This window comes from Myripristis murdjan, chromosome 20, assembly GCF_902150065.1.
Source record: "Myripristis murdjan chromosome 20, fMyrMur1.1, whole genome shotgun sequence".
Taxonomy (NCBI): domain Eukaryota; kingdom Metazoa; phylum Chordata; class Actinopteri; order Holocentriformes; family Holocentridae; genus Myripristis; species Myripristis murdjan.
In genome coordinates, this window is record NC_043999.1 from 10,931,998 (window position 1) to 10,959,708 (window position 27,711).

Genomic DNA, 27,711 nt, shown 5'->3' on the forward strand with positions numbered 1-27,711 from the left:
AGCTGCGGGAGTTGAGTTGCCTCCACTTTCCTCTCAGCTATATTTATCTGTGCCCTCGCCATAAAAGGACGCGACTGCTGCTTTGACATTCCGGTGAGTGCCAATATTATTTTTGTTGTGTGGACCGCAGCCCTGCCCGCACCTACCTGTAGCTTTGCCGGGATATCGAGCTTTGTTGGTCTAAGTGTGGAGTTGGACCATCTTTCCTTTGAAGCTTGGAGTTTGTGGCTTTCTGGCCGGGGGTAAGTGACTGTTTCAGCTGTTTCAGATGTGAGAGATGTGAGAGAGGGGACCATCATTAATTATTGCATATTTCTGTCTTGATGTGCATGTTTATGAAATGCCTGATTGCCTGAGTCTTATGTGCCATGTCTTGTCAGCTGATGTTGTAGGATTGGATTTGGCCTACTTAGCAAAGTTATGGTGGTATAAAGAAACCTTTCCTATTTTATCAAGGAGTTATTCCACAGGTTTTACCTCAAACATATTAAATAATTAAAATTGGCATAATTACTCCTTAACCTTATTTCTTTTTCAGCAGATTTGTTTTTACCCCTTGAATTTATTTTCTCTAGCTAGACTAATCATCCATGTTCAAGTGAGGGAACATGTTGAATTTAAGCAAAGCATGACCAAATCTGAATGTATGAATCTGTAAATTCACCCAGCTAAGGTCACGACCTCCTGAAAACACCATCTAAAAACTTTTATTCAGTGCAAATCAGGCCGAAGGTACATTGTGTTCACTCAGTGCCACTGCTCTTGAACGCTCTAACTAAGCAGACACACAGATAGAGAGGAAGACTCTTGGAAACTCAGGGCTCGTACCGGGAGCGGCCTGCAGCATGTCGGGATCTATACCGTTCTACCAGAAGCACCACCGCCACTATGACCGTGGCTACCGCAGCAAGGAGATGGCTTCTGCCGTGAGCCAGTACCAGTCCAGCAGCAGCAGCTACACCGCTCGCAACAGCAGCTCCCGCACCAGCAGGGGGTAAGGAGGGGGGAGGAGGAGGATGTCCCGTAGAGCTGCAGCCCATCCCTCCATCAACCCACCCACTTTGTCACAGGAAAGCCCGGCTGCTGCCCCCTTAACCCCATCACCTCCTGTACCCCACCAGGCTCTGATCAGCTTCACCCTTCCTCCATCACCCTGGTTGGATTACTGCATTGGAATCACCCAGTAACCACTCTTTACCCCCTCTTTTCTCTCACTTTGATCAACCCTTTACACACCTCCGGACTATTCCCGTTTACACCGGCCAACCGTTTCTCTATAATTGCTTTGAGATGGTGAACCATGCCTGTGAATCCTGCACGAATCTCCTTGCATGTAGACCGAGTGATGCCCTGTTTACAGTTGTGCACACACTGACGCAAACTCTTCGTTTTAACACAACTCTCCGACTAAACCGTTTTCAGGAAATGCTACCTTATTTCGTTTCTCAGTCCAGTCTGTGCTTCTGTTGTATGTTAGGTAAGAGGTAAAGGAATGTAGTGTTATATAATGGCATGTTTTCTGGCATATGGCTCAGACTGAAATAGTATCTTGTCCACTGCTTTCCACGTCAGAGGGAATGTGAGAGGTGCCACAGTTTGTCAGTCGGCCCCATCTGAAAACCAAACCCCAGTCTCATGGATTGCATATCTTTGAGATTTAACAGCATTTGTTCGATTGATATTATTGCCTATGAACTTATCCTCTTTACTTCTAGTGGCTATGATGAGAGTTGTTGTTGTTTACCAGTGATTGATTATGTTACCCAGGGCTTGTTTGGTTCCTCTGTCTGTATTGTGTGTTTTAGTGATAAATTCCAGGTTCAGTTCAAATGGGAGAAAAGTTGTCTCTTGCAAAATGAGCAAGAAAATAATGGAAAGAGTACATTAAGCTTTCATTAAAACAAGACCAAATAGCTAAATGTAATAAGTAGATCTAATTTGATGATGCGGTCCTGTGTATAATTTGATAGATAATTTCTTCAAATCTGCAGTGATGTGGTTTTCCCACCCTTATGTATTGGTGATGATAGTCTCAGTTAACCAGTGGCATTGTATTGTAAGGGATATGTGAAATATTGTGGTCATTTCTTTATGGAAATCATGTCTCTTGGAAACTGTTTTCTCCTACCATATGTTCTGACGCAGTTCACAGTGATTTGATTTGAAGTCAGGTTCTTTATGGTATAAATGTTCAGGGTACTGTGATGAAGCAGCAGTATATTGCAAAATGGCCAGTTTATGTTGAGCCTGCATTAGAGGGCCTGCCAGCAGATCTTTAAATACATTTGCCTTGACAGTGTGAACAGGTTAGAGGGCTTAGGTTTTACTAACACCATCTGATCTTTGCCTTTACAACTTATGGCTCTGGACTGCTGGGGAGTCATAGAAACTGCATAGAAGTGAGGAAAGGAGGCTTATGATGTGAGGATGATATGACAGTCATGGTAATAAGATATCTATGTGACAACAAGGATTTTACCCTATTTATTCAGATAATTTGTGTCATCCCTTGTATTTGTCGGATGGGATAATCTTCAGTGTATTTCAGTAATGGAATTAAAGCCTCCCATATTATAATCCACCTTAATGATTGGAGTTTTTGCGGCTCTCATCCTGGAATGAGTAGTGTCATTCTCAGAGATCCTGAAGGGTCAGTGAAGAGGGACAGTGACCCACATAGAAATACTGATCTGCTCCACTTTCCCCAGCGTACTGCTTCTCATAGATGTCCCGTCCACAGGCAAGATGAGGACAATTGCCCCTTTAACCCGTCTTGCCCCAGCCCCCTGTCATCTCATACCCTTACCCTCCCTTGGGGTAAGGTTACAGATAGTGTCACCCTATCTCCACAGGGACAGGCTGAGAGGGCCAACATTACTCCCACCCTGAAGTCTGACCTAAAATCAGCAATGGACAGACTGGAGAGTGGCTGTAAAAATATAGAACATTCATATTCACAATAATGTATTAGTCTTTCCCTGCTTAATGCTTAATGAGTGCTGTATGGCTTATTTATTGATTTTTTTTTTTCATAGTTTCACAGCTTTAATGAGAGCAAATTTCGCTTTACCTTCCAGTTACAGTCGTTATCCCCTCCATTATCAGTGAGTCATACTGACCATGGTATTATGTGGACTCTTCAATGTTAGATGATAGGTTTCTTCCACCTTTTTAAGGGATTTCCTAAACAGTATAAGTTCTTTATTTCAGCTGGCCTTTGTCTGTTTTGGAGATGCCATTTCTCTAGACACGTGTAAAAATGCATGTCATCAAAACTAAACCATCTCCTTTCCCACTGAACATTAATTTACACCTCATCCGCTCCAGACCATAGCTTTATTCCTACATCTTTGGTGTGATGTTACAGTATTAGTTACACTGTCTGGCATGGTGCCAGACTGACGGTACTTTATATGTTGTAGACTTAAAGCATCTTCATACTCTGGGCTGGAGGAGAACAGACTGAGCCCTGTACCCAAGAGAGCCAAGCCAACTTACTTGGCTGTGGACAAAGAGAACCAAATCATCGGCTATGTAGTGCCTATCTTCAGGGGCAGGTAATGAACTGTTCACTGTGTAAAACTGGTGCTCCTACAATGTTTTCAAGCTGTTTCAATTTTAATGCTATACCTTCCACCCCCGGCTCTGCTCCCTAACCCCATAGTCAAGAGTTTGCCAGTGGATTTTCGGATACAGAGGAAGCAAGGGTGAAGGAGACCGCTGCATACATGGCCCGCAGAGATTTGTTCACCCATGGGCTGGAGATGGAGAGGTCAGAGCAGATGTCAAGGAAGGTGGCCATGCGCGAGTCAGCCGAGCGCATCACTATGAGCAAAAGGGTCAGTGGGGAATTAGATGCTTTGAGATCATACAGGATGTCATTCTTTGATGATATCATGTATGGCTGTATGCTGTTTTAACACTACAGACATTATTATTCACCCTTGTGACATCCAGTCTCGCTTAGTGTTTTCCCTGACTTCACTAAAGAGACATCGTCATAAAACACATTATTTGCCCTCATGGCATCACTATCTTGTTGCATCACACCTAAGATCTTTGTCCTTTCTTTTATTTATGTATTTATTTATTCTTTATTATTAGGCTATTAAACATAATTATGTTACGTTGCAGAATTGCATAGCTGGGCCAGTCATTTGGCTCTTCAATTGTAATTGGGAACATTAAGTGGCTGACAAGTGGGTACTCTTACTACTCTTTCCAGTGGGAGGTTATTTATGTCCCTGGGCGATTATGTCAAGCAATATCCTGCCCATTCATTGAGAATCATAAAAGCCACAGTGACGCTTTCACTGTATTTAACCTGCCTCCGCTCTGCCAAAGAGTCACTAGGTGATAAATTCCTCAGGAGATCTTGTTTCTTGAGACACAGAGCAGCAGTGTCCCCAGGGTGTTGTCATGTTATGTGTTGAGAGGCCCTGGATGCACAAGATGATGCCTCACGCCCATGTAGCTATTCATAGGACATAAACAACACATGCAATCACAGTGTTTGACACTGGAAAGTGCACCCAGCTCGCATGCATCAAACTACATGAGTGGGATACTTAGGGACTCTTTGCTCAGCCTTTGCTTGTAAAACTTCTTGTCTGTCTCCAGCATGCAGTGTGGATTCTTGATGAAATTACAAGGAATGTTTTGGATGTTGCTGTTAAGGGTTTCAAGTTTTTAGTTCACACATGCACTGAATGTTTTTAATGTTAACTCACTGAGCTGTCTTTAGATCCATGAACACGAGGAATACCACAAGCGTATGAACGAGGACAGCCTGATGCACGCCCCGGAGTTTGTGATTAAGCCTCGCTCCCACACCGTGTGGGAGAAGCAGTGTGTGCGCCTGCACTGCACCGTCACCGGCTGGCCTGAACCGCGGGTCGTCTGGTAGGTCACACATACACACACACACACACACACATACACGCACCAACGACATTGCAGCCTTAGTCTGTTAGTCTATATTTCTTTTTAGGTTTATTCCTTATTTTTCAAAACTTCTCTCTGTGTCCCTTGACGTTTCTGCTTTCCTTGGTCTGTCTCCCTCTGTGTTTTCTGCCTCCCACAACAAGGTACAAAAACAATGTGACAGTTGACCCCCTTGCCCACCCGGGCAAGTATAAGATAGAGAGCAGCTACAATGTGCACTCACTGGAGATCAACAGGTAGGTGTAGCTGCACCTATCCACTGTACTCACACTGCACAGCAACAACAGTAGTAATAGTAGTAGTAGTAGTAGAAGTAGTAGTAGTAGTATCTCCAAATAAATCCTTCTCAAAAGCTACTGTCATCTCATGCCATGGTTTAACCTCTGAATGATGTCACCATCTTAATGGCTTTCATGCCGTAATATAACCTCAGTGTGGGGAACATTTGGATGAAGGGCTGACAATTAACATGTAACTCAGCTCCTGGCACAGCTGATCATAGTTGTACTGATTAGTGTGTGTGTGTATGCGCCACTCTAATGGTGTCGTTAAATCTCAGCGAATGACAGTGAGGAGCCACTGTTTCGCAGCACAAATTAGCAAACAGGTCAATTTGAAGATCATACAAATTCTGGTCAACATGTATTCATGACCATATTAATCTGCACAGCTCAGTGTTAAGTTGTTTTTGGATTTTTATTGTCTTGGACATCTGACATATGTGGATTTGATTCTGTGTTTACTGCCTGTGTTGACACATTTATGTAATTCGTAATATCAGTGGGATAAACTGGAGCCTGCAAAAAAGTCCCTTTTATCCATCTTGTAATTACCACTCCAAGGTTGAATGGATGCTCCCAGTCAGCAGGTCGTATTTATGGTTAATCCCCTGTGACATTAACGCCATGTCTCTTTCCATATACCAACAGTACATGATGTCCATTTGACTACTGTCACATTTGATGAAAGAGGCATTAGACACAAAAGTTTTTTTGGCTCTGCCCATTGAGGATATTACTTCAGCCTCCAGAGAACCACTGTGTGAAAATGTTCCCAATCACAGTGACCTTAAACTTTATTTACATGGCAAAAAAAAAGAAAACTTTTTGTGTCTGTACGCAATATGAAAGCACAAACACCTTCTAATATGCATTATGTGTTGGCCAGGTTTACATTTGTTTGAATGAAGTTTGTCAAATTGCCCTTTTAAACTGCAGGATGTGCATGACTGTGTGTTTTAAGACACCTGGAATGGTTTTTCTGACAAAATAGCACATGAAGGTGACACTGTTTTGCAGTCAGTTTGGAAATCTCAGCTGTTGGACCCTCCCATCAAAGCAGAAAATGAACATTAAAACTCCAGTGTTGATGTGTGTCATGGTAGATGTTGATACCTACAGTGACAGATGTTCTCAGTGCCTTCCTTATTCAGAGGGATACCAGAGGCCTGTGGTGAGACAAGGCACACCCCATTCAGCTTTCCTCAGATAACAAAGAGGATGTCTATAGATAGTCTGGAGCCCAGAATTTGCTGGAGATAGGGAGCCGCTCTCAAGGTTTATTTTCTGAAACACTTCAACAACAAGGAGTCAAAATTCCTTGGGAAAAAGAGGAAATGATTGTTTGAGCAATTTTTAACATGACCACAAAAGCAGAATATATATAGGAACCCTTTCGAACCACATGGAAAAATAAAAACAATGGTAAAATCCTGAGTGACTTCCTCACAATTTAGAGTTAACTCAGAATTGTGACTTTTTTCCTTGAGATTGTGACTGCATAGCTAAAAATATGATTTTCTCTCACACATTTTTGACATCAGAATTCATAATTGTGACTGTTTACACAGTTTTTTTCTTCTTTTAACAATTATGAAGTATTGGCTGTATGCATTCATTTACAAGGGAATTCTAACAGCCAGTAGCCTCAGCCAACGGCGCAGTCCCTTTATTAGCCTGTGCAAAATTAATAATTTCATAAGACACTATTTTCATTGTGGTGTCACCATGAAAGATTTTAACATTACTGGAAAGAAAAAAATGAACAATTTTGCATTATTAAGTTATAATCATGAGAAAATTGCTCACAATTCTGAGTTCAGTGAGAGAAAAAAATTGCAGTTTAGCCATTACTGTTTTTTTCATGCAGTGAGAATAGGCTTCCATAAATATACTAGCTGGGGTCTGACTGCTGGTTCCATTATGCATCACTAACGCCAGTAACTTTGATGTTGAGAGAGACTCACAGCACCTGACGCAAATGACATCATCCGTGGTGTCTATTTATTCCCGGAGTATTCCTGGCCAGGGGTTATGGAACGCTTTACAGTTGGAGCTCACATAGTTGGTATTATTTACATGGCTGAGGGGGCTGAGGGTGAGGTTGAGGTGGGGGGTAGGGCACTGTACACGTGTATCGCCAGGAGAGAGAGTGTGCATCTCCTGGCCACTGATCACCTGACGCTCTCCTCTTTCAGATGTGATTTTGATGACACGGCACAGTACCATGTCTCTGCCATGAACGCCAAGGGAGAGCTGTCTGCGTTTGCCTCCATCGTGGTTAAGAGTAGGTGACAAGTGTTGAAACCATGGAAAGCTGTGAAAGATCAGCGTGAACTGCCTTTTTTCATGCATGTGTCCTAGTAATATGTGAGATCTAATTCACATTGCAAACATGTAAAGGTGATTAAAGTGTGAGATATGCATTCAAGCTATATCTATCTTTAAAACATATAGAAGTAGATAACTGTGGTCAAAGCGGTTCTAAGCAAGGTTTTAATATGTTAAAATACACCTGTTTTAATGGCATAAATCACAATGTGGAGCAGCAACACAGAAGAAAATTATTCCCCTGTAGATTCACCTTAATAGCCCAGGTGACATTCTGGTGTAGTGCTATGTAATGCTTGGAAATTTAAGACGGAAATACAATCTGGCTCCTAGCAGCAAACAAGGGTTTCACCCTTAGGAAGATAAACTCACCTATGTTTGATTTTTTTTTTATGCCCATTTTCTATTCTTTCATATAAGCAATGTCATATTTGCTAGTTCTCAAATGTCACACGTGATTCTGGGTGTTGAAGGTGAAATATTTCAAGCAGCTGCCTCTCACAGGAGCTGCTAACATGTGAAGTCGCCTAGTCCAGCTTTAATGGCTGACAAGTTAATATTTTCTCATTTATTATGATAGATCTTTCCATAATATATAATACAAATACATTTTGTGAAATATATTACAGTGCCTCACCAGCAGTCCAACATTATTATCTTACACAGTATCTCTAAAGCTAATAAATGTAATAATAACAATCATTCCTATTTTTTTAGGATTCAAAGGTGAAATTGATGAGTCCCTCCCTGCACCTAGACGTAAGTGTGACTTTGTCCTTTTAATTTAATGATTTATATTTTATTTCTTTTTTGCTATTTATTTAATTGTCATTGCCAAAATTAATTGTGTATTATTAACATTACCCATGCTGGGCCGTGGATGATGCCTCATCCATGTTTGACTGCAGCGGTGAGCGGGGTGGGACAGTGGGGTGGGGGTGGTGGGAGGGTGGGGGGCTTTGGCTGGGGAGGCAACGGGTGCTACAGCGCTAACAAATCTTTTGTTTCCTCGATGTTGCTTGATGCAGGGGCCATTGATCAAGGTAACAGGGCCACAGGAGTCTGGTTTGGAAAAGTTTTGGGTGAACCCGTTCTATCCACTGACTACGTGTCCATGCATGACCACTCTTATGCGTCTGTTTAGAAATCTGAAATACATTTAGGAATTAACAGTGTTCTCCGTAAAAGACTTTGAGCCATTTCTCAGGAAAAATCTCAAGATTTTTCTGCACGTAGGTTTTGTTTGAGAACCAGTAGTCTGTATGCATAAGCAATGTTCATATAGTGGAAATGTGTTCCTGTAGTTGGAAAAACTGCAAGATTTCATGAACTAATGATGCATATTTTCACCTTGCCATGCACATCTTCTAGTAGAGTGCTGTGCATTAGCTGAGATAAACTATTTATTGAGATTTTTTACTACTTTACACTTTACACTTTTTGTTGATTCTGTTATTGCAGTGCACCAGATGATATTGGGCTTCCAAATCACACATTTACACACACTTTTACATTAATGAGTGCAACTAATTGTACAAGTGTCTTAACTCCACCTAGGTTCTACATGTCTGTTGTGCTTCACTGTTTAGTGCATGACTGCCTAATTTCTCCTTGTTCATTTTTTGAGTTGTTTAAAGTCAAATCTTTTGGTCTGTGTGGTGTACCTGTGTTGCTACCCACTCCTGACTTGCTGAATATTTTTCATCCCCTATGTTATGTTTTTTCTCTGATTTTCCCTGGGTTTGAGGCAACAGAAAACTGTTGGTGAAACTACAAATGACTGCTGAATATGATATCACTTGTCTTACAGGCTAATGCATTTTTTAGTCCCCTTGATATGAAATATAGTCATCCCACTTGTCTGAATTTGCAGCGTTCACCACTGAGTGTGTGCAAACTGTTGCATGATGTTCAAGCATGGCAACTGGAGCTCTGACTTTCTCCTTTCTCATGCTCTGCCTTGTAGATGGCCTGGTGTCTGAGTACGGCATCACCTTCCAGACTCACATTGTCGATACGTTTGGCGTATCATTCGGAAGGGAGGGGGAGACCATGAGTCTGGGATGTACGGTCATCATCTACCCCGCCCTGCACCGCTACCAGCCGGAGGTCCAGTGGTACAGAGATGGTAGGTAGAGGGCTGAGGGCTTTCTGTCTGCTGACTGGAACAGGAGGTTTGCCCGCGAGTCACTGCTAGACGTTGTTGGCTGACTTTTCAAAGCCCGTCCAAGCTTGTCATCTGTGTGATGCATCAGGCCACTGATCCGTCCTTCTCCACTGTATGTTGGAGTGCCACTCGCTGCTGACAGGCGCAACACATTGAAACGCAATCTCATTACACTGATGCTTGTGATGATGTGGATATTTAGCACATGACTCATCTCATTTGCGCTGCATACGTAGATGCTTTTGGTTATTACAATTTCTGCACAGGGATATCTGCAATTTTGAAGAAGTGTAAACCTTTAACTTACTGTGCGTAAATAGTGACTTTTGTAAATATACCTTGTTACCCGGTGTATTGTTTCTGTTTACAGACAGAAGTAGGCAAATGTGATTGGTGCTATTTACTGTGCGCATATGCACGAACCTGTTCCTATCTTTCTTTGCGCCAGATGTTCTGCTGACTGCCTCTAAGTGGACCCAGATGCACTGGAGTGGAGACAAAGCCACCCTGACTCTCACACACCTCAACAAGGAGGACGAGGGGCTCTACACCCTGCGCGTCGCCACTAAGTCCGGATATGAAACCTACTCTGCCTATGTCTTCGTCAGAGGTGGGGCACTTTCCCTAAAAATGAAGTAAATGTGTGTCTGATTTGATGTGCCAGCAAGATGTACAATATCTTGTTTGCAAGGGCACTTTTTATGCTTGTTTTGTTCATGTGCAGATGGTTTCCATTCACAGAGCTTGTCTTTTATGTGGCGTGCAATCAGGTGTTGATCAAGGTCAAAGTCGCAACGGCACTTCCTCTGATGCCAGATTACAATTCCAGATTTAATAGTCAAAGTGTTTGAATGTGAGTGTGTGGTTTTAAATAGGATATTTCCAACAGTCTTGGCTCCCTGGTTTGAATAACATGGAAAAAACTGATCACTGAAGCTTACCTGTTTACCTCTTGATGTTATTGCTGCCTGCATGGATGGCTGACCTTTACAGCTTCAGGTTGTACAGGGGAACCATGTGTTCAGTGCATGTAGAGTGTGAACATGCAAAAAGAAAAATATAGACTTCATTCCCTTGGCGAGGCTCAGGGTCACTCAGTGAAGGAGAGAGTAGGTATAGTCAGGGTCTCCTTGATGGTAGGCTATCTGAGCCCGGCTATTCTCAGAGCTCTGCTCAGCTGTGGAATGAGTTTGGCTGTGAACTCACATAGATACTGCAAATATCTGCTTCAAGGAGAACAATAGCCCGCTCCCTTTCCTTATTAGAATCTGCCCACCTCTCGTTCTTGTCCCCTCGCTGCTCCAGCTCTCTGCTCAGTCTTATCAGTCTTATTGTGTCCTGTTTATCTCTTTCCTTCTCTCCTCACTTCCTCACTTTCAGGTGGAAATAATATTTCATCTAGTCAAAGATATATAATTATTATATTATATATTATATAATGGGTGCTGAAATTTACTATTTAACTATTAAAAGCAAAGAAACCTCCTCAATCTGCTTGATTAAGAAAATTATTTCTTTACTACTGTTCTACTATTATGCTGATGTTTGTAAATAACCTACCAGATTTTACATAGCCACATTCACATAGTAGATTTACATACCTATGCCACGACTCCATGATACAACCACTGAGTGTGCCATAAACTTTACTAAACTTTTACTCATCGACTGTGTTGTTTCTTTAAGAGTCACCTCTCTGATCCTCTTTCACCCCGGGGTGGGCTACTGCTAATTCTGTCCCCCTGCCACTGATTGCTCTGGGCTTGAGGACCACAAACATTCCTGGCTTCAAGCCCTGGAGCAGCACAGTTCAGCATGGGGCAGAGCTCACCTAAAAACAGTTGGCTTGGAGCAAACTTGTCTAGTTACAACCTCAGATGAAAGATAAATAAATATGACTGACTGATTTTCTGCGTGTGAGAAAGAGAATGGCAAAAAGAAGCATACACAGGTGGACAGTGGAGTGTGTAAACTAAGCAGTAAGCATATAGACAACATTGATGGTTTTATTTCTGTTTCTGTCAGATGCGGATGCTGAGATTGAAGGGGCGCCAGGGGCCCCGCTGGATGTGCGCTGTCTGGATGCCAATAAGGATTATGTCATTGTCAACTGGAAGCAGCCAGCAGTCGATGGAGGCAGCTCCATCTTGGGCTACTTTGTGGACAGGTCAGACCTCATGTCCCTGCCTGTTCCTCCTATTTCTAGTACGGCTGCACACAGAGTATCAGTCATACCACACCTCTCTGGATAAGACCCCTCGGGGAGTTGAAGAAATAGGATAATGACAGGCTTAAAGAAATAATCTCTGACATTGTCATAGAAATAAATTTCCATTTTGCTACTCCCAGTCGCTGAGTGATGTACTACAACAGCTATTCAGCCAGCAGCCAGTTACTGAAAGCTGTTACGTTTGCTTGTCAAAACACCTGCCAGTAGATAGGTCTTGCCAAGGAAAAAAACTGGTGCACAGGAAGGGATGCCTGCAGAAATAGATTTGTATTTGGAATTAATTGAAGAACTGGATAGTTGTTATGGCTGAAATGATGAAGAAACCCAATTTTTTTTCAACGGAAAATCCTAGTAAATAGACGTTAGAACTGGTCACAGTGTTAGACCACTGCATGGTCTGTGTGAAGTGCAATGCAAAAACATGTCAGTAAGAGGCTGCTGACACCAAAGATGCTGTCAAATCAAAAACAGCAACAAAAACACATCTGATGGATTTCCACTGTAACATCACAACCTGTGCTAAATCCTCTCCCTCATGCAGTGGCACCTGCTTTAATTATTGTAGTCCACCCAGTGTAGAATCGCTTCAACTTGTGCCTTTCTAACCTTTGCTCAGGTGTGAAGTTGGTACCACCCACTGGATCCAGTGCAATGACACCCCGGTCAAATTTGCCCGTTTCCCGGTGACTGGCTTGGTGGAGGGCCGGTCCTACATCTTCCGTGTGCGGGCCGTCAACAAGTGTGGCATGAGCCACCCATCCAGGGTCTCTGAGCCCGCGGCTGCCATGGACCCAGCTGACCGCGCCCGCATGAGAGGTACTGTCCCTGTTTCTGGCTGATCCACACACAACCCCTTACTATGCTGATATATTACACTGCATGAAATTTGGATCTCTATGTAAGTTTTATTTATTCATTTATCCATTCAGTAATGTTTTCAATTCATTCGTAGTTTAAATTGTACTCTATCCCAGGCTGTCACTGTTGTTGAATAAGTATAGTGGGTTACCTTGTCTTAAAGAGCTGATAACACTAAAATAATTTCAATAATTTCAATTTCAGCAGAAAACCTCATTGCCCATGGTCTAAATTTTGTTTCAGAGGGTTTTCCAACCTGCAAAGAATAAAACTCTGATGGATTAAACACTGTATAGTTGTATTTTGTGGCATGAAAATAGCAACATTGGTCTCACTGTTGGCCTTTAAATACTGACGCCTGTTGCATCCTATTGAAAACTTTCTCTGCTCTGTTTTCAGGGTATTATAATCTGTAGATTTTACAAATGACTCATTCATCACGTTTATATTAGCCTGTCATCATGTCGCTTCAACTCCTTTCCGTCAGGTACTTCTGCTCCCTGGACCGGCCAAATCATTGTCACCGAAGAGGAGCCTGCAGGTAGGAACTGTTGTGAATGTGTATGTCTTTTTTAATCTGTGGTCACATGACTGCTGCTTCTGCATTCAGCAACTTAATCCTTGTTGTGTCTCTTTTGATTGTATCAGAGGGCGTCGTTCCTGGCAGACCTCGTGACCTGCAGGTGACAGAGGCAACTAAGAACTATGTGGTGCTGAGCTGGAAGCCACCTGGCGAGAAGGGCCTTGAGGGTATCATGTACTATGTGGAAAAGGTAAATTAGATCTTGTTAACAACACACAATTACATCTTGAAAGAAAAATCCGCCCTGAAATGCTCTTATAAAACCACTATTTGGCGTTGGACCTTCACTTTGTTGTACTTCTTGGACCTTTTTGTAATTTGGTGCTGCATTTTTCTCATTCCCAATATGATATCATGTCAAAATATGTATCGTGCAGATTCAAAAATAGTTTAATTGCAGAAAAAAACCCTCAATAATCTAAAACATCAACAGTGAAGTCGGGTTATAGCACCAGTTGCTCAGAATCAAGAGGCTATGGCTGCTTCTGTTTCTCTATAGATTTTGTAAACAAAGTTACACAGGCAGAAATGTAGTGGAACCAGAATCCCTTGATTTCTTTCTTTCTTTCTTCCTTTCTTTGCAATTTGCACAAGTGGGCACACCTCAACATTGCTCTGTCTCCTCTCTCACATTTCCTTGACTGGAAAAACAACACCATTGTTGTGTTTCTCCTCATCTACACATGTATAGCCCACAGCACAGGGTGTGGGGTATTGAAAGGCATTCTGGGAAATATAGGAGGTCAATAGTTGAAGGATTAAGTAAATAAGGCGGGTTAAGTCAAAGTAGTTACAACAAGAAAGTAAATTACAGCAGTAATTCTCAGAATATAATCGATCTTCACAAAGTCTAAAGACAGGAACAACTTGTTGATATTAGCCTTACGGTCCACGTGTTAAACTACTTGTGTTATTTAGCTAATCAGAGCTAATATATATGAATGTATCCATGATGGATGACTCTCGGTGTTGCAGTGTGTGTCGGGCACAGACAGCTGGCAGAGGGTGAACACAGAGATCCCAGTCAAGTCTCCTCGTTTCGCCCTATTCGACCTTGCCGAGGGCAAATCCTACAGCTTCCGTGTCCGCTGCTGCAACTCCGCTGGTGTGGGCGAGCCTTCAGACCCAACCGAGGCCACCACTGTTGGCGACAAGCTCGGTCAGAAGACACACACACACACACACACACATATCAACAGCAGCAACTAATGCTCCACTTAGAGGAGAAATACATTCTGGTCCCTAAAACACATTAGACACAGTTTTCTGCCCTCTGGTCCACAGATATCCCATCTGCCCCAGGCCGTGTTGTTCCCACTAGAAACACAGACACATCAGTGGTTGTGTCTTGGGAGGCGTCCCGTGATGCTAAAGAGTTGGTGGGATACTACATTGAGGGCAGCATTGTGGGCAGCAACATCTGGGAGCCCTGCAACAACAAGCCTGTCAAGGGCACCAGGTAAAATAAGCCCTTAAATCCTTCCTGATGGTTACCCGGGCCTCTTTTACAGCCTTTTTAGGTGACAATTGATGGATAGTTTGAAATTTGCCTGAAAATGTTATGTTCTGTTGAAGTGGTACACCCTGCCTGCTGTTTTCAGGTTCATCTGCCACGGTCTGGTGACAGAAGAGACCTACGTGTTCAGGGTGAGGGCAGTGAACGCCGCTGGGCTCAGCCCGTGCTCCCAGGAGTCTGAGCCTGTGGAGGTGAAGGCTGCTATCGGTGAGTGAGAAGTGCCAGTCATCCTTAGTCAAGAATCCCAGAGTGACAGGATACTGAGATTTATACTCCTATCTTTTCCAGTTTCTATACTCAAAAGGAAAAATCCACCCTCAAGCATTTTAACACATCAGCAGCTGTTTGTGATGTGCAATGTGACTATATATCTATTTTTTTAATTTAATAGACAACATGATGCCATGTCAAGATGGTCAGTGCAGCTAAAATGGAAGCTAATAGCAGAAAAAATGGTGGTAAACATCAGGTTTTGGTGCCTCAAAATGAACCGGCAGGGGCCTCAGTAGACCACAATGCAATGCAAACACAAGACAAATTGGATTTCAAGTGAGTCCCAGTTTCAATGTCGAATGAATTTCGAATCACTGTGTGACTCCCAATTAGTCCTGACTGGAAAAAAAATGCTCTCTTGCTCTTCTTATATATTAAATATTATTGTTGCTCTCTTCATCAGTGCGTAAAGCTCACAGTTGATATGAAACAAATCGGGAGATATTGTTTGAAGCATTCTGGGAACCGAAAACTGAGGTAGAAATACACGAGACAGGTCAGCAAAAGTGGCACTTGATCACAAACTAACTCGTGGAATGGACTGAACATGACAAATTAAAAACATTACAACAGTAAGTGGGTGGACTTTTCCTTTGATGTAAGGCTGATTAACGAAAAATTGATCTTTTGCTGGATAGCATCACTTTGAAAGTAAATGCTAGAATATTTTCTCATATGTTATAGGTTTTGTTGTTGTTGTTGTTTTGAAACATGTCTTCAGCTCTTTATATCATCAGCATCTATACGTCCACACGTTTTCCACCATGGTTCCTCTGTGTCACCCTGTCACGTTATTCTGCACTATCCCACCTACCACATCAATCCCCACCTCCCTGCACAACCCGAGGCGGGTCAGGGTCAGGACTTGTAGACTTCCTCTAATTTGGGTCAGTGCGATCCAACTCAGCGGTTGTTACAAATCAGCCCCACCTTGCGTTCCACTGTCACACACACTCCCACCCCATTTCCCCATCACCTGTCCCGGGCACGAGTCGTGTCGGCAACCCCACCTGGTATTAAAGGTACCCCTCCACACACACCTCCCCCACCCCACCAGCACCCTTAACCTGCATCATTTTTCTCTCTGCTTCAGCCTCCCATCTGGAAAACCGTCCATGGCGGTGGTGTTGCTCTGTCGGATGTCTCACAGAATCCAGTTTGAATCAATTAAGTCCGTCTGTAGACATGAATATTGACCTGAAATGTAAACTAATTTGAATCGAACGTGGACGTTAAACAACATAGACCCATAACCCTGAAACTGAGATCATACCGTACAAAACAGAACAACACCACTGTTGTAACATTTACTAGAGATGCATGGTCTCGTCTTACCTCTGCATAATGTCTCTCTGCACTAAAACTAACAGCTCAACATGGAGACATCACTCATTCACTGGCCAGCTTTGTGCCGAGCAGCATGCTCTGGTTTCCCTTATGAAACACTCTTAGTAACAATGTCGATGTATTTCTCTACACAGTTGCAGCAGTTTTGACTATTCCTATGTCTCTCAACACAGTATAGAATCTGTTCAGGTTTAGGACAGTTCTGGTGTATCTTGCACTAACAAAATGTAGCATCATATGTAACATATTGCAGTGATAGAAGCATGTGATTTTACCTTAAGCTTGTGTATCCCAAAAATGAATCAAATCAAAGTTTTACCAGTTATTTTAACTTTGGGAAGGGAAGCCTAGATGTGATGAAATCCATTGACATCATTACTAAAGTTACAGTGGGTTTTTTTCATAAAGGGTTGGTGCAAAGCCTGCAAACACACACTCTTTGGCTGCCTACCTCACACGCCTGTGCTTTCTCATAATCCCAAATAGCACCTGATAGCCTCCTCACACAGATGTCGCTTGTTGGTCATCTTGTCTTCATTTTTCATAGTCAGTCAGATGAAGACATTTTACCGTATTTGATATGTTGATATGAAGAATAATGCTTTGTGCCATTTTCTCTCTGCCTGTCTCTTCCTGTTCCTCTTAGTTTCTGAATGTTGTGCGACTGAGATCAGAGCTGATTTTGTGAATGAATCCTCTGCCTGTTTAAAATAGGCTCTCTTGCTTTTCTCTGCTAACTCCTGTAGGGGGCGGTATTCCTCATGGTGTGTTGCCGGAGATGGGGCCGGGGGGTAACGTGGGCGGACTAACTGAGCACAGGCCACGCTGGACGGGCACGCATGAAACTGTCCAGTCCCCCCCTGACACTAAGCAAAAGCCCAAAGCTCAGACTGACACTGAAGCCGGGGTCGGGGCCAGAGCCGGGGCCGGGGCCAGAGCCAGGGCTGGAGCTACAGCTGAGGCTCCCAGCTCAGGCCTCTCAGAGCAAGTCCCCTTGGAGAGTAAAAACAAAGGGGGCAAGAGAGGCAGTGTGACCTGGGCCCCGAACCTGGCTAAAGACCTGGGCTCAGAGTCTGTGTCAGGCTCAGTTTCTGACTCACTTACTGACAAAATCCCAGACACGCAGTTAGATCACATCCCAGCCACTGCTGAGGTTAAGCATCAGGCTGTAGGGGCAGCCAGCGAGCCTGTGACTGGGCAAGCACGTAAGTTGTCTGTAGATGTTTCTGCTAAGCGGGAGAGAGCGAGGCCCAGGAGAGACTCGGCAGGTGAGCACCGGTCAGATGTTTGCAAAATCTAAAATGGAACTACTCATAAAATGGCATTTACCCCAATTGAAGGGCACATTCTGCTTTGAAAGGACATTTCTACCCTACTTTTATAATTTAGTAAGAGCCAAAATTGCAGATGTAGTAGATAAAGTTCCCCAAAATACAAAAAAATACATTTTTTCCACTCACCCCCTAGTGCCGTCTTGGTGAACGCAGTCTGTTGTGATCTTACCTGTCTCCGTTGACCCCAGTACCTAAACAGCCCCAGGTAAAGGAGGTGAAAGATGAAAGGATTACATTCTTTTGTGGAGTTCAAACCATCAAAACTTCAACATCGTCAAAGTCAACAGCAACAGCTCTTTCCAAAGACAATGATATTCCTCTATTCCATATTCCTCAAGGTCAAAGAGTTTGGTTGCAAACTATTTTCTGCTGAAAAATCAGGGTGAGAAATGCTTAATTGACCCTCAAGTAAGGAGGCAGGTTCCACCGAGATTTGAACTCGGATTGCTGGATTCAGAGTCCAGAGTGCTAACCATTACACCATGGAACCAGTGGTGGCTCCTCTAATTTGTAGTTGCTGGGGGTGAAAAGAAGCTTTCTGGGTGAATAGCACTAAATGAGAAATCATATATTTTTTGTATTTTGGGCAAACTGTTCCTCTACTTTCACTCTCACAGGAAATTGTTATAAATTATACACGAAACTGTAAATGAACTGTTCTACTGGTAGGTGTGTGTTTCAAAGGTAAGTCACTACAAAACACCAGCTAACTAAAGTTTAACTCCACACCATCACACTCTTAAGATATTTTGCTGGCCACCACAATCACAGCGCTGCATCACACACACACAAAGGGGGTGCATTTGCTCCACAACCTCACTGTCAAGACTTTGTGTTAGTCACCCTTTGACTAAGGCTGGCTCTCTAGGACCCACAATCACTTTTGGCGCTCTTAAGCACATTAACATACGTACATAAGTCTGACATGGCAGGGAGCCAGCCAATCAAAGCCTATCCTTGAAAAGTGGGTCATCCAACCAACACAAGAAGCTGGACGCTTGTGACCTGAGACCTTTTTGGTAGCACGCTATGAACTTTTTATGACGCCTCCCTCTCGGATCCTTTGACCAACACCCCTCATCTAAATAGGGGAGGGTATCAAGTACACGTGACTATTTGTGAATGACAGGCCAATTTATTATCAGTATGTAACACTATCCTCCATTTGGAAAGAACTCTCCCTCACAATCACCTCTTTAGACTGTCCCTGAAAGCACTCTGTCGTCCTTTATTAAAACATTTCCACCACTTTGGATCCTATATAATGTATACTCAGTTGCATAAATGCTATGATCATGTATAATCTTAATAATACCTAATGTAAAAGGTTAAAGGTGCAATTGTGCTGTGTCTCGGTAATGTTCTGTTACAGCAAGTATCTGGTAAGGCAACTGTTACTGTGAAACTTATAATTCACAATCCCATTATGGGAATTTTGTGGTTGTGATCACACATGCAAGGAAACTAGCATTGACTTGCTATAAAAGGAAAGTTGTCAGTAATGGAACACTGAAGCTGAATTATTAAAACTATAGCACACATTAAACGGCTTAAATGCAGCATTATCGGATTCTGGAAAAATGTGTCAAGACACTGAGTTCCTATCATTTCCAGAAATTCCTCCAGTGTGGATCACAAGCATCACCTCATAACAATGCTTCACTTTTCTGTTACTTTGTACTTTCCCACTTGGGACAATGTGATGATAATTTGAGTCCTCTGCCACCTCAGCATCCCCTGCACCTCCCTATGGCATCACTGTTTTGGAGTGTGTGCGCGACGCCATGGTGCTGGCATGGAAGCAGCCCACCTTCATTGGCGGCGCAGACATCGTCGGCTACTTTGTGGATTACCGTGAGGTCGTTGATGGAGTTCCAGGGAAGTGGCACGAGGCCAACATCAAGTGTGTCAGCGAGAGGGCCTACAGAGTGAGTCGGGCTTCATACATCATCTCTATCGCACCACTGACCTTTTCAACACTGAGGAAGAGGAGCTTCATCTTCATGTCTCCTTCATGTCCCTCCAGGTTTCTGACCTGAAGGAGAACAGGAAGTACCAGTTCCAGGTGCGAGCTGCCAACATGGCGGGTGTCGGCATCCCATCAATGCCCAGTGAGACCTTCCTGTGTGAGGAGTGGACCATTGCTGTGCCAGGTGGGTAACATCGCTGGCTTTTTAAAAATTTAATCCATTAAGATCATGTTTTCCTAAATTACAATGAATTTGTTTGCATAATTCACAAACTGCGTCCATGGATGTGCAGTTTTCATCATATTGTGTTTCTGACCGTCTGCTTTCTCTGTTGCTGATGGACCACAGGGCCTCCTCATGACCTGCAGGTGACCGAGGTGCGCAGCGACTCTCTGGTGTTGCTGTGGAAACCACCTGTATATCAGGGGCGCGACCCAGTCAATGGATTCTACATCGATATCAAGGAAGCGGACGCGGTGGAGGAGGCATGGAGAGGAGTCAATGACAAGGCGACTGACAAGAAGTACATCAAGGTCGGTGTTTTCCCCCCCCAGCAAGACAGAATAAATGATCCTGCCATTTTGCCATGTGGCAGCATCGGGTGTGTAATCCATAATAAGTTATTCTCTTTCATTTTACAGATTAAGAATCTGAAGGAGGGAGAGTCATATGTTTTCCGTGTGCGAGCTCAGAACAAAGCCGGTGTAGGAAAAGCCTCCGACCCCACAGAGGCAGTGCCAGCTGTGACCAAACCAGGTAGGACGAATGTTGCAATGTTTTTTTAAATAAATGAAAATATTTTTTTTTTTCTTGAAACGTTGGAATGATGTTGGGTCACAAGAATCCCCCTACACTGATCCATGTGGTATATCACAATAATATTGAAAATTCAGAATATATGTGACCATTTGCAATGTTTTCTACATCAACCTCCCCCCAAGCCTACAAGAAGAAGAGGATGATGACTGATAGCTGAAGCAGTAGTTGTTTTTATTGTTATCATTATTATTATTAGGTTATTATAGGAGCAGGCCAGTGGCTTGCACATTCATGTAGTATGAGTTTATTTCCATCTTGAAGACCACATTCGTTTGGTTTCAGGCACCAAGGAGATAGTCGTGGACGTGGATGACGACGGCGTGATTTCCCTTAACTTTGAGTGCCTCAACCTGACCGCGGACTCTAAATTTGTGTGGTCCAAGGATTACGAAGAAATCACAGACTCATCCCGCATGACTATGGAGACCAAGGGAAACAAGTGAGACGACATCATTTAGGAATTCAAAACTCTTGGATCGACACGTGACGGCTCCGCCTTTTTACCATTTGGATGTCACTGTTCTTTCCTTCCAGGTCCAAAACCATTTTCAACTGTCCTGGGGAGGAAGACATTGGGATTTACTCCTGTGCTGTCACCCACACTGATGGTGCTTCTGCCAGCTACACCCTCTCAGCAGAGGGTATGCAGCCTGTTATTGAACATTATTGGCGGCATTGGCTTTCCTTGAGGAGGCGATTATCTGTGCTTATAAAATACTGAACAGCTTGACCTTTTGGCCTCATGATTTCTATGCACTCATATATTTCATTTCCTGTGTTTTACAGAGCTGAAGAGGCTGCTGGTGATCAGTCATGACCACAAATTCCCCCGTGAGTGTCTGTTTTTGACTGTGCCATGGACCGGACTGTGTCTTTGAACTCGCTCTCATTCCTTCACTCTCTCCTCGCTCTAGTTATTCCCCTGAAGACGGAGCTGGCTGTGGAGCTGCAGGAGAAGGGCAGAGTTCGCTTCTGGCTGCAGGCGGACATCTCAGCAAACGGCAAAGTCGACTATGTGTTCAACGATAACAGGATCTCCCAGGGAGAGGTCAGCGAGCAACTAATGATCATGAATCCTAAATACTTTGTGTGCATTTATCTAAGTGATCTGTATTAATGGGTTTATCTCGGTTTGTCAGGATCAGACTGAAAAGTTTGTGTTGTCTTGTGCTTTTTCAGAAGTACAAGATGAACTTTGACAAGAACACAGGTGTGATTGAGATGATCATGGAGTCTCTGGCCCCATCGGATGAAGGCACCTACACCTTCCAGTTGCAGGATGGGAAAGCTACCAACCAGTCCAGCTTGGTGCTAATTGGAGACGGTACGGTAACATTATTTTGTCTTGATATCGCCTTGATGCTCTGATTGAGGTTTCAGACTAAATTGCCCGAGTATCAGTGCATCCCACACTGACGCCATGCTTGTACATAAGGTTAGTAAAATGAACATAAACATGCAAATCATGAGTTATGTTTTGAGGATTAGACTCAGATTCATCTTTTACTAATATCATGTTACTAATAAATGTTATTTTCTTTGTTTTTTTAGTCATATAATAATGTATAATGTATGCATCATAAGGTATGTAAGGTATAATTAATTGCATACTTTCCTTACCATAATATCGTTCTTCACCCAACCTTATTGGGTAACATATACCGAAAATAATTTCATATGTCAAGGTTTCAAAAAACAGTTGTAGATCTGGGGAAATCCTTGGTAAAACAATGAAAAACTTTAATTCTCTGGCATGAATTTTTTTTTAAAGTGAAGATATTGAATATCAGATTGTCTCAGTTTCAACTCACACACAAACACACACACACACACACGTTTGTCTGCATCAGCCTTCAAAAGCCTGTATCAGTTGAACGTCTTGGTTATTAATGGACACTAGGAGGCAGTACAAGCATTGCAATAGAACAATGTATGACAATTTCAAGTTGCCAAAAAAAAAAAAAACAGCTTAATCACAGTGACAGATGACTTTCTCTCCATCAAAGCTGAACATTCACTGATGTATTTTTTAATTTCAGTTTTCAAGGAGCTGCAGAAGGAATCAGAATTCCAGAGGAAAGAATGGTTCAGAAAACAAGGTACGGGACTCTCTGTGGCTTTTTACAGCCTTTTATGTCATGTGTCTGTCATTTATGATACTAAAGTTTTCATGTTGGTTACAGGGCCTCACTTTATCGAGTACCTGAGTTACGAGGTGACCCCAGAATGCTGCGTTATCCTGCAGTGCAAGGTGAGACTGGGTAACCGGGACGTTTCAGGTGGCGCCCCTGTGACGAAATACTTTGAAGACATAAGACAAAAGACATGAATGCATCTCGGGAACATGCTCATGCTCTGCTCGGTCGCTTTTCCTCAGGTCGGCAACATCAAGAAGGATACCTCTGCGGTGTGGTACAAAGATGGACGCGAGATCAAAGCAGATCAGAATCTCAGCTTCACAGAGGGAGTGTTGAAACTGGAGATCGCCCAGGTAGGAGAGTTAGGCCGAGGGATGTGTGTGTGAGCTGTCAATTTGTGTATATACCTGTATATTTTTGTACTGTATAACTGTCACTGTGAATTAATTTGCATATATCAGTGTAAATATCCATATCGTAAAGAAATACACAGGTTCTTCACATATGACATCTCTCCCCTGGCTGTTTGGGCCACAAGGTACATTGTCGGTGTAAGCTGAAGTGGAAACAACATTAAGAGGGATTATAAAATATTTACATTCTCATTTCACCAGGAATTCCTAAAATGGGCTTTCTTTATCACATTGTATGTTTTTAAGTCACTAATCAATTTGGTTTTAAATGAATTCATGCGTCCTAACAGTTCCATACACTTAACATAATTAAATTAATCCACAGCTGATTTTTCAGACACCATAATCACTGTTTTTTACTGTTTCTGTCTTCCTCTTTTCTCTTTTTAATTTGTTCTCTCGAGTTTCATTTCAACCTCCTGTTTTCCATTCTGTACCCCCACAAGTTGCTGTCATCCCACTGTGTTGTCCCTGCGTGTCTGTCGGAGTGGCGTAGTGTGACATGCCGGCCCTCCTGGTGTAGCGTATAAACATGCCACATGTGTCCTGTTTCAGCGCAGCGTCCCTGCAGCCACAGGCTCAGACCTAGCAGACAAAGTCGAGGATGTGATCTGGAGAACACTAAAAGTTGGGATCAGTTATCTGTTGGGCCCGCGGCCATTTCTGGTTTTGCTGTTTTGCCTGAGAATGCTTTTTTTGTTGTTTTGTTTTGTTTGTTTGTTTGTTTGCTTTTTTGCCTTTGTGTCATATATATGTTTGTCCTGCAGCACCCATAGCAGGAGAGAAATGCTTGCCTGATCAGTTGAATACAAATCATATTCCTTTGCAAAATGATGATGATGATGTTTGGTGCAGGTTGTGACTATGTTGTGTTACTCTCTCTTAGATTTCCAAGAAAGATGCCGGGGTGTATGAGGTCGTTCTTAAGGATGATAGAGGAAAAGACACTTCCACGTTGAATTTGACAGATCAAGGTAACCTGGCAGAGCCACACACAAATAGCTCCAGTTACTGAGATGAAAACAGTTTTATTACCGATTTATTTCTGATTCCTGATGTTCCCATTCTTCCTTTTTTTTCAAGGTTTCAAAGACCTGATGAATCAAGTTTTCTGGGTTATCGGTGAGTTTAAAACGTTTGTCCCAGATGATGCTGTGGTTGATTCTTCACAATTTTCTTTCTCATGCGAAATAAATATTTCAATCGACTCTCTATGGTTTATTTTAGCCAACTCTTCTACTCCACTGAAGATCACAAGCACAGATGAGGGCATCCGACTCTACACCTTTGTCAGCTACTATAACGATTTGCTCCAAGTGACCTGGCACTACAAGTGTGTAACCTGTTATGTTAAATGTGTGTGTGGAAATTAACTAGTTATATTTACTTGTATTGTATTGTTGTCCTTAAGTAGACTCCTTTTCATGTAACGTTCCTTTTGAAAGTATTTCATGTCAATTTACATGTGCTTTTACTCATGCTCTCTGTTTTTAGCTTGGTAAGGTTAGTAGCAGTGACTGTAATTACTCACTCTGGGCCTTTTGGGTTAATTTTTAACTAAAGTGGCACTACTTTCAAAATATTTAAGGACTTTATTTACCTTTAATCGTCAGATACACAGTAGCAACAAAACGTGCACGTATGTTCTGTGACAGTTTTCGGTGTTTGCATGTTCGATGAATTTCACAAGTTTTTTTCACATAGGGATTCAGCCATCGCCTTCTCTGACCGCATCAAGAGCGGCGTGGTGGGCGAGCAGCTGTGGCTGCAGATCACAGAGCCCACAGAGAAAGACATGGGCAAGTACGCCATCGAGTTCTACGACGGGAAGGGAGGCCTGAGGAGGACTGTGGAGTTGGCTGGTCAAGGTATCGACGCGTCAAACTCCTCACTTAGCCACATTCACTACATATGTTCAGATGCATAATTATATATCCATGCCTATATAGCTTCATGTATCTGTTTATTCTTGTTGGCTTCCATTCAGTGAAACTAATCAGGTTCCAAGCAGCATGCACTGATTATGGACTTGCATATTAAATTTCTATTTTCATTTTTACACAATACTCTTGTTATACACTGCTTACATACCACTTTGTTTCCCTACTACCTCAACACCTATTACCTACATTTTAACTTAATTTTTTTATGAATAAAGGCAGTCATAATGTTAATTCTTACTGTTGTTTTTGTTTTGCAGCATTTGATGATGCTTTTGCAGAATTCCAGAGACTCAAGTAAGTTTCTCGTTATCTGGTCACTTCTGCACTTTACAGATACAGTAGTTTTCATGTTGTCGGCCCTATGCAGCCATAACTCCTGCAGGGACACGTGCCTATTAAATTATTCCAGAGCAACTCTTATTTTAGCATTGCATTATTTTCTCTGTGCATTCCTACTCATGTTGTGTTTATGGTTTAAGGGAACATACGAGGAAGTTGGAATGCAGATTTGATCTTAAGTTAGAATCTGAGCTCTTGATCTGATTTGTTGATTCCTCTTTTTCCCCTCATCAGAGCTGCTGCGATTGCAGAGAGAAGTAAGTAGGATTTAAAAGCATTTGCTTTTAACAGCTTGGTGTTTGGTGTTTGTCATTTGTTGAATCAACAGGAGGACCCGTCCCTCATATCCTTTCATTTTATGATAGATTAGTGCCTGAAATATCCTCTTCACATCTGCAGCACGTCCAGAATGCAGCAGATAGACTTTTAACCTAAACTAAAAAGAGAAATCATATAGCTCCTCTTCTTGTCACCCAGCAGTGGCTTCCAGTTGATTTGATCACTCTCAAAATTTTACTGGTTTATCTTAAAGCTATGAATGGCTCTCTCAGCTTATACAGTGAAGATTTTATGTCCTTCTGTACAAAAGTATAGTGTTAGCTCTAAAGACAAAAGTGAAACTCATTTTCATAAGCTTGTTTCAACTGTTAATATCATGATTTTGCAATTGCATTGACTTTTTTGTATCTCAGTGTGGTCGCTCTCTTTTTGCTTCTGCTTTTGTCTGTCTATCATATTTGCTTTTTTCTTGCTACCTGCATTCTTATTATTATCATTATTAAAGTTGCTGCTGCTTCTTTCAGACCGTGCTCGAGTGGCAGGAGGCCTGCCTGATGTGGTCACCATACAGGAGGGCAAGGTAAATTGTTTAAGCTGATTCTAGTATTATATGGCTTAGCATGGACCTTAAGCAGTGCTGTAGATATGAGGAGACACAGTGGCCATCTGTCCTGTTTAAGCGCCCTTCAGCAACACACTGCCCACCTGTGTTGCCTGAATATAATTGTGGTCATTGTATATCATTACGGGAGTGTGTTGTGTGTTATCCTCTCCTCAGGCCCTCAACCTCACCTGCAACATTTCGGGCGATCCGGTGCCAGAGGTCACCTGGCTGAAAAACGAGAGGGAGATGACGTCCGACGACCACTACATCCTGAAGTTCGAGTCGGGCAAGTTCGCCAGCTTCACTATCACCACCGTGAACACGTCAGACTCCGGCAAGTACAGCATCCTGGTGAAGAACAAGTACGGCACAGAGAGCGGGGACTTCACCGTAAGTGTCTTCATCCCCCAAGACGAGGGCAGCAAGAAAAAGTAAAAGCGGTCCAAATCATGACGTAAATATGTAAAAAAAAAAAAAAAAAAAAAAAAAAAATAGCAGAAAAAATCTTGAGGATGTGTATGTTTTGGGTAGAATATACACTAACACTAGAGGTGCTGTACAATCTGAACATGAAATGTCACAGAGAGAAATCCAAAGTCTGGTTAAGAGTTCTAACTTTAAAACATAAAAGAAAATCAATGCACACCATTGGTCCAATAATATCGAATTCATTGTCAGCCAAAAGTTATGAAAGAACTGTGGCACGGTGCCCGCCCAAGCATATTACTGTTGTTGTCGTTTTGGTTTTTGTTCATGTGAAGTTCAAATGTGGCATGCAGAGAAGCAAATGTCTGTATTCATTTCAACCAGTTTGCTGCAGAAGAAGAACTGAAGCGTTTATTGCCAAAAGAAAGTAGAAGGTAATACTGTAGGTCATGCTGTGTTGACAGAAAGAGAAACTAAGTCAATGGGAAAAAAAAAAAAAAAAAAGAAGTGTGCACTGGGTATTACTGTAATGTGCAATTTGAATGGATTTTACTGACTGTTTATTGTCTGTTCCATTCTATTCACAGTCACTTTGAATGTTTATGACATCACCTCCACTGTCTTCTTGTCTTTGTAGTGAATGTATCACCCCACTTGTCCCTTTATTTGTTATTATTGATGTTGGTCACCATCATTGTTACTTACCATTGTGATGCATCCCCTCCATTGTCATTCATTAATGATCACAGGTCACCCTCACCATCATTTTTAAGTGTTGATTATGATGGCACGTCCACTTCAATAGACCTCTGATTATGAAATTATTGTTAATACCAGTCAGTAGTGATTGTTGCATCATTTCCTTTGCCCCCCCTGTTTTCTTGATAAGACTAATAAAAAAAGAGCATGTACTCCCCCA

At 42.5% G+C, this 27,711-nt stretch overlaps 1 protein-coding gene and 1 non-coding gene across 2 annotated transcripts; one reads left to right on the forward strand and one right to left on the reverse strand.

Annotated features, from left to right (window-relative positions):
- Positions 1–197: 197 nt before the first annotated feature.
- On the forward strand, positions 198–27,300 carry myom1b (myomesin 1b). The gene is made up of 37 exons (XM_030079913.1): positions 198–242; positions 784–994; positions 3,423–3,557; positions 3,665–3,839; positions 4,745–4,902; positions 5,088–5,180; positions 7,421–7,509; positions 8,271–8,312; positions 9,520–9,681; positions 10,169–10,330; positions 11,746–11,887; positions 12,567–12,766; positions 13,296–13,349; positions 13,457–13,581; positions 14,367–14,550; positions 14,676–14,850; positions 14,993–15,114; positions 19,593–19,789; positions 19,888–20,014; positions 20,180–20,364; positions 20,473–20,587; positions 20,933–21,089; positions 21,185–21,291; positions 21,437–21,481; positions 21,565–21,698; positions 21,830–21,974; positions 22,690–22,749; positions 22,834–22,901; positions 23,028–23,141; positions 24,088–24,175; positions 24,285–24,323; positions 24,429–24,534; positions 24,906–25,069; positions 25,402–25,438; positions 25,718–25,740; positions 26,287–26,342; positions 26,541–27,300. The coding sequence occupies exons 2-37, from the start codon at positions 846–848 to the stop codon at positions 26,799–26,801; spliced, it is 4,395 nt and encodes a 1,464-aa protein (XP_029935773.1). The 5' UTR covers positions 198–242; positions 784–845; the 3' UTR covers positions 26,802–27,300.
- Positions 18,280–18,351, reverse strand: trnaq-cug (transfer RNA glutamine (anticodon CUG)). The gene has a single exon. It is a non-coding gene; the product is annotated as a tRNA-Gln (tRNA).
- Positions 27,301–27,711: the final 411 nt, after the last annotated feature.

Excerpts from the sequence above, each read along its gene's own strand:
- myom1b (XM_030079913.1), top strand. The coding sequence starts at position 846 with ATGTCGGGATCTATACCGTTCTACCAGAAGCACCACCGCCACTATGAC. Across the intron at positions 5,181-7,420 it reads CACTCACTGGAGATCAACAG|ATGTGATTTTGATGACACGG; the intron begins GTAGGTGTAGCT and ends CTCCTCTTTCAG. Across the intron at positions 21,482-21,564 it reads TCATGACCACAAATTCCCCC|TTATTCCCCTGAAGACGGAG; the intron begins GTGAGTGTCTGT and ends TCCTCGCTCTAG.